This window comes from Herpailurus yagouaroundi, unplaced genomic scaffold (assembly GCF_014898765.1).
Source record: "Herpailurus yagouaroundi ecotype Mexico unplaced genomic scaffold, PumYag 151479, whole genome shotgun sequence".
Lineage (NCBI taxonomy): Eukaryota > Metazoa > Chordata > Mammalia > Carnivora > Felidae > Herpailurus > Herpailurus yagouaroundi.
Window position 1 is genome coordinate 12,670 of NW_024422805.1, and position 6,650 is coordinate 19,319.

General features: G+C 66.2%; 1 protein-coding gene across 1 annotated transcript; it reads right to left on the reverse strand.

The window, feature by feature from the left end:
- Window positions 1–253: 253 nt before the first annotated feature.
- On the reverse strand, window positions 254–6,532 carry LOC121026684 (BTB/POZ domain-containing protein KCTD17-like; the record flags this gene model as incomplete). Its single annotated transcript, XM_040469484.1, has 6 exons — window positions 254–433; window positions 1,359–1,455; window positions 2,093–2,156; window positions 3,489–3,614; window positions 5,403–5,498; window positions 6,318–6,532. Coding segments are annotated over 6 exons (668 nt in total), but the record flags the coding sequence as incomplete, so codon positions are not given.
- Between the last annotated feature and the right edge of the window lie 118 nt (window positions 6,533–6,650).

Consider the following 6,650-nt stretch of genomic DNA (forward strand, 5'->3'; position numbering starts at 1 on the left):
TGAGGTAGGTGGCGGTGGGGAGAGAGAACCCACTGGACAGATGGGGAGACTAAGGCTCAGGGAGGAGATGTGACTGGGTCAGGAGGGAGGGTCTCATTCATGCAGCTGGGGGACCCGGGGGAGGGACCATGGCGGCGTGGGAAACACAGCTGGACAGCGCCACACTTTGGCCACAGGCCAGTGGCTCTGCCCAGGGGTCCCAGGGCCCACCTCAGGCCTTGAGAGGCTCCAGCGGGCCCCCACCCGGCCCCCAGAGGCAGGGGTAGATCACAGCCCCGCAGGTGTAGACAGAAGTGGCAGGGGGGAGAGTGCTTCCTCCGCCTGGAGCTGGGGCCCCACCCCGTGGTACAAAAATAAAGGATTTCAGATCGGAACCCCAAGTCCCTGGAGGTGATCTGGGGCCTCACATCCGGGTGCCTCTGGCTTGTAACAGCTAGAAAATAAGAGGGGGAAGGGGCAGGGGGAGGGGGGGGGGGGTGGTCAGAACACCAGGAGAGGAATGACAGGGTGGGGCCAGTGAGGAGGGGTGAGGTGAGGCCAGGGGAGGGCAGAGAGGAGATTGAAATGGAGGGAGGGGAGGGGAAGAGGGAGAGAGAAAGAGGTAGGTGAGTTACAGGGTCCCTTCTCAGAAGAGGGGGGGGGGGGGCCTGAGGCCCAGAGAAGGTGAATTCAGAGCCGAGGAGGGGGAGCAGGAAGGGGACCCAGCTCGCCCATCCGGGAGCCCCACGCCCCATCCTGGGCTGGGTGGTGGCTGCCGTGGAAGCCAGAGCGTTGGTGACTCTGGCTGGGGAAGGGGGGTGGGGTGGTCAAGGTCAGGTCCCTGCCGGCTCAGGCAAAAGGTGGCAGACAGCAGCTGCCTATCCCCATTTTAGAGGCAACTGTGGCCGAGACGGGGACAGTGACTTGCCCAAGGTCACAGAGCAGGCGGCTACGACGGAGTGGGGGCTTGGAGGCACCCGGCCAGGGCTTTTTCCGCGACGCCCTGATCCCCAGCCAGCTCTGGCGGACTGCTCGTAGGCCAAAGGAACCCCGGTGCGGCCGGCTGTCCTTCCCACCCCGGAAGAGATGGGGAACCCAGTGCCGCGAGGCTGCGATGCAGGGGCTCCTGGATGGGCAGGGGTGAGGCCAAGGCGTCTGGCTGCCGTCCCCCCCCCCCCTCCTTCCTAGCCCGGCTCTGGGGCTGAGGGACAGATGGCAAAGAGGCCCCGCCCCCTAAGGCTCTTCTCTCCGCGCCTCACACCCAAGGCCAAAACAGGTGAGGGGAGAAAGTCGGCTGAAAAGTCAGGCTCAGGTCCGGGGACAGGAGACGCGCCCCCTCCTGGCTGCCGCCCTCCCTCCAGCTCCGCCAAGCTACAAACCAGGGATGGCGGCTCTGGGGGGGCGGGCTAGGGGCCCCGAGGAGGAGAAGCCCTCGCTGCAAGCGCAGCCTCAGCCCTGAGGGGTGCAGACGGGGACCTGCAAGGAGGAAACGTGAGGCGGCGGCGGCGGCGAGGACGGGAGGCGCTGGGCGGGGCGGCCTGGCCTCAGGGGTGCCCGGCGGGGCTGGCGGGCGCCAAGGAGACGCGGCCACGACCCTCGTCCCCAGGCCGGGAGGCGGCAGGCGCCAGAGGGGGCGCGGGAGGCGGCAGGCGGGAGGCTCTGGGATGCGGGGGGGCCGGGGCGCCTGGGTGGAGGGCGCGGGAGGCGGGGGCCGGGGCGGCCCGGGGATGGAGGCGTGAGCAGGCAGAGAGGAAACCCGGACAGGGGCAGAGAGGGAAGAGGCAGGGTGCAGATGAGATCCAGGAGGAGGAAGAGGTGGATGAAGATGAGGCGGGGCCTCCCGCGGGAAGCGGAGGAGGCGGCGGTGGCGGGAGGGAGAAAAGGTTAGCGGGCTCCTGGGAGGACTGGGCTGTAAAGAGAAAGCGAGAGAAGGGATGGTTATGCAGGCGAGGCGCCGGGCGCGCGGCTGAGCTGACCCTGGTGGCCCGTCCCCGCCCGCAGGCCCCGGCCCCCCGGTTCGGCGGCTGGCTCCAGCGGGGCAGTGGGCGGGAGGCTCTGGCTTTTATGCGCAATCATTCTCCTCGGGGGGCGGCTGCACCTTTCTCCTGTGTACCTGCCTCCACCTGCACCTGTTCCACCTCCTGCCGCCGCTCGTCCTCCAGCTGCTCCTCCGTGCTCTGTGGACCAGCCGGCGGACCCAGGGAAGAAAGAGTGGAGAACTAACGAGGGGCCAGGGCCGGCGGGCGGCTGTCCCCGTGGGCCCCCTCTCAGGGCGGGCGAGATGCGGGGGCGGGGCGGGGGGACCTTAAGGAGGGAGAAGCTGGGGCGTCTTGTCCCGTCCCCTGGGGGCTCTGGAAGGGCCTGGAGGAAGGGCACGGGACGGGGCCCCCGCTGGGGGATGCTCACGGAGCAGTCCGGCCGCTACTACGGGGCGCAAGGCCGGGTGAGGGCTGGAAGAGGAATGGGTAGGTGTGTGGCCAGGGGAGCCTGGGAAGGCCTCACTTCAGGAGGGCTGACCCAGAGTAGACACGAGGCCAGGGAAGGCCCGGGGATGCCATGGACAGGTTCCGACGCCCCAAGCTCCCAGGCTTTGGCGCAGAGAGGCAGGAGCAGCGGGCTTGCTCTGCACCCTCGCAAGGCAGTGCCAGCCACTGACCCTGATGGCGGTGGGGTGGGCAGGGGGAGTCGCAGGACGGGGAGGCAGACAGACAGACAGGAAGCCCGGGTTCGTAAGTCTCCGACGCACTGGGACAGACCCCCCCTTCCCCCCCAGAGGGAACGGTCTCCCTCTTTCCCTGCCTGGCTTGCTGCCCTGCCCCATCGGCCCCACCAAAGGCCCTCGAGGCTTCTGACCGGCTCTGGGTTCGAGGCAGCAGGACCTGTGCTCAGCCCCCTTCCCCACAGCCGGCTTTGCTGCCTCGGAGGCCAGGGCAGGAACACGTGGCTGGGTCCCCCGGGGTTGCTGACCTCTCCCCTGCAGAGCACCCGAGGAAGGGGCCCCGGGGAAGGGGCAGGATGCACAGATTTGGCTTCCCTGCCCCGGCCCTGGCCAGCTGGGAACATTTACCCACCTCTGGGAAATAAACTGGCCATTTTGGATCCCAGAAGCTCTAAGCGTGGAGGCACCAGAGAGGACGTAGTCTACCCTCACTTCTCAGAGAACACACCGGAGGGCCGGGGCTTGTCCAAGGTCACGCAGGGCGCGGCACACCGTGCCCAAACCCCTAGTTCGGTACACCCTGTGGCCGCCGTGCGAACGGCATCCAGGCCCCCTCTGGCCGTGCCCTTGGGACGATCCTAGCTCATTTCTCCCCCCGCCTGGGCCTGGGTAACCGGCGTGAGCAGACGGGACCGTGGGTGGCATGGGATGGATGGCATTGGCTGTGACCAGGTGGTTGGTTATGTGTGTGCGGCAGGAGGGAGAGAGAAGCAGGGATGGCTGGGTGGAGGGCAGGGAGAGGATGGAGGAAAAGGGCGGGGGAAGCTGAGGCGGGGGGGGGGGGGCTCACCTTGGTTTTGCGGCTGGACTCAGAGCTCAGCCCGTGCGGGGAGGTGTAGAGCTCCTTGGACACCACGCACAGGAACTCAGCCTGGTCCTCGTTGCCATAGTTGTAGGAGGAGCCGATGTTCACCAGCTGGGGGGCGGAGCGTGGGGACAAAGAGGACAGGTTGGGAGGCCGGGTTAAAGGCAGCCCGCACAGCCACCCGCCCTGGCTTGGCGGGGCGGGGCCTGACCCCTGGAGGACGCCGCCTTCTCTCTGCGGTTCCCCACCCCTCACCCCAGCCCCAGATCTAGAAGCCGCTGCTTAAAAGCAGGCGGAGGCCACGCTGGGCGGATCATCGTCCACCTCCGTCCCAGGCGTGGCTGAAGCAGCCCCAGAACCAAGCTGTAGGGTAGGGTTGGCATGGTGGGGCCCCACAGACTATTCTGTTCATCCTCAGAAGCAGAGGTGGAAGGGGCTGTCCCCTCCTTAGGCCGGAGGGCAAACGATCGGTGCCCCCTGAGCTGCCTGCTCAGCCTCTGGGAGCCCATGCGATTGCCAGAGGCTCCCGTGGGCTCCACGGAGCCCCACCTTTGTCCCGGGGTCCTTGGAAGAACCACAACCACGAGGCCCTGCGCAGGACATTCGGCCCCCCAGGACCCTCGCCCAACAGGCAGAGTGAAAATCAGCCCCTCTGGCTAACGGGGCTTGAAGAGACAGTAACCTGTAGGAAGTCCCCCAGCCAGGAAGAGTGGAACAGGGGTTAGACCCCGGGATCCTGAGTCCTCGCCGGAGTCTTATAATCTGATAATCTGTGTGATCCTGCTGTTAATCTGTGTGATCCTGCTGTTAATCTATGTGATCCTGCCTGGCTCCAGGGAGTTCTACTCTAGGCCAGGGACTTTACCCATGGCACTTCTTTTTTTTCTTTTTCAATGTTTATTTTTGAGAGAGAGAGAGACAGAGTGCAAGCAGGGGAGGGACACAGAGAGAGAGAGGGAGGCACAGAATCTGGAAGCAGGCTCCAGGCTCCGAGCTGTCCGCACAGAGCCCGACACGGGGCTCGAACTCACGGACCGCGAGATTGTGACCTGAGCCGAGGTCGGTCGCTCAACCGACGGAGCCCCCCAGGCGCCCCTGTCCACGGCACTTCTAATCTTCCCAACAGTCTTGCAAAGGGAGCACGACTGGCCCACGTCACAGATTGGGAAACTGAGGCCCAGAGAGGAGATGTGACTCGCTCAGGGTCACATGGCCTGCAAGTGGCAGATCCAGGCCTCTGGCTCCTGGACGGAGCTATTCCTCCGTACCGCCCGGCCATCCGGGGAGCCCTGGCCTTCTCCCTTCTTCAACCTCCACGTCCCAGGGGCCGTGGGCAGGTGCGGCTACAGAGCCAGCCAAACCCTCTTCCTTCTCGAAGGACAAATGTGACGTGGGGTTAACTTGCTGGCTCTGTTCCTCTGGAAACCTGAGCCGCGTGACGTGAGCTGCGTGGCCAGGATGGCACCACTCACGACAAGTTGCTCCTGACTGCATCGGTCCCTGTGAGTCCTCGTGGGAAGTCACCGCTTGGGCTTCCCGGATGTGGCAAGGCTGTGACTCGGCAGGTCCCTGGCAGGGACCCGGAAGCTGCCGGGCCTTGTCACGAGAGGCGTTGACCCCAGGTGGGGTCCGCTCACCTACGGGGGATCGAGTCCCCTTGCTCCTGAGCTGTCGCCTGGGGGCCAGAGACCTGCCCGTGCCCCTGCGGAGACCACGCCCCGGGGGCTGGGAGAACCCCCACCGAAGCCGCCTGGGTCTTCTGTCTCTCTCCTTCTGATCACTCTGCGGCCGAGCGTGGCCTTTCCTACTCTTGTTCAGCGTGATGGCTGGGGGTTCCCAGCCTGGGGCTTCCCCGTGACGCCGGGTGGTTCCAGGGGTGGCCCCGTGGCCCCCACCCACCTGCTCGAAGCGCCAGCCGTCTGACATGGTGGAGACCATCTGCGTCAACTCCTCCTCCTGGCACTGCAGCACGCGGTACACGTGCTTGGGGGGGACCTGCAGGCAGAGAGGTGACCTGGAGGGCAGCCGGGGGAGGGACGAGCACCTGTCACCCCCGCAACTTCTTCTCCCCCCGCCCACCGCACACCCCTAAGGAGACAAGGAGGGGCAGGTGCAAGGTGGGGAGACGGCAGCCACGTCCTGAGGACCCCCCCCCCGTGTGCCCAGCCCTCGACACGCACGGTCTCACTTCATCCTTCCCCACACGCCACGAGTTACGGGATCTTCACAGAGGCTCTGACTTGCCCAAGGTCACGGAGCCGAAGCGTGGCAGAGGAGGAGCACAGGTGGTACGAGGGGGAAGAGAGGCCACGGAGCTAACCCCCTTCAATCTCCGGGGGCCACCCGTCTGCCTGCCCCCACCCACGTCTCCTCCTGGGTGGCCAGAGGGGCCCCCCCCCAGCCCCGCCTCCAGACCAGGCCCAGGGCGCTCAGAAGCCTAAGCCCCAGCACCTCGCGCTCTGCCCCCAGGGGTCTGCCTGATGTCACGAAATGGACAATTTACTAATCCTGCGTTGCCCCCACAAGGCCCCCTGTGCCTCCACACTGACCCCATTTTGCCGCGGGGAAGGGAAGAGGGGGCAGGTCTCAGTGGGGGGGGCCCATTCATACCGCGAACAGAGGCGAGTCAGGGACAGAACCCAGCGTCCTTCTCCCTGTCTGGGGCTTTGCTGGGCAGTCTGGGAGCTGGACAACCCCCTCGCGTCACAGGCCAGCTGGGCCTCCCCACGTCTCCCGACCCTCCTCCCGCCTCCCCCAGCTCTGGCTCTCCCGCCACAGCCAGCTCTGGCTCCCTGCTGCCTTGCTGCTCCTGACCTGTGTGACGGGATAGTCCTTCTCCTCCATCCGGTCTTTGATGATGCGGATCAGCGGGCCGATGTTGTAGAACTCGGCTTCCTCTAGGACCCCTGGCACAGACAGAGCGGCCCCCGGGTCACTCGGGCTGCCCCCGTGCCCTCCTCTCCCCGTGTCCCCTCTGCCCCACACCCACCCACACCCGCCAGTGCCCCCATCTGGGGGCTGCTTCAGGGCTGGCAAGAGGCAGCAGACTCACTGGGGCCGGAACCTAGAACATCACAACGAGAAGGACCTCGGCTGACCACCCCCCCCATCACACACTCCCATCGATGAAGCGCGGCTAAGTGCCAG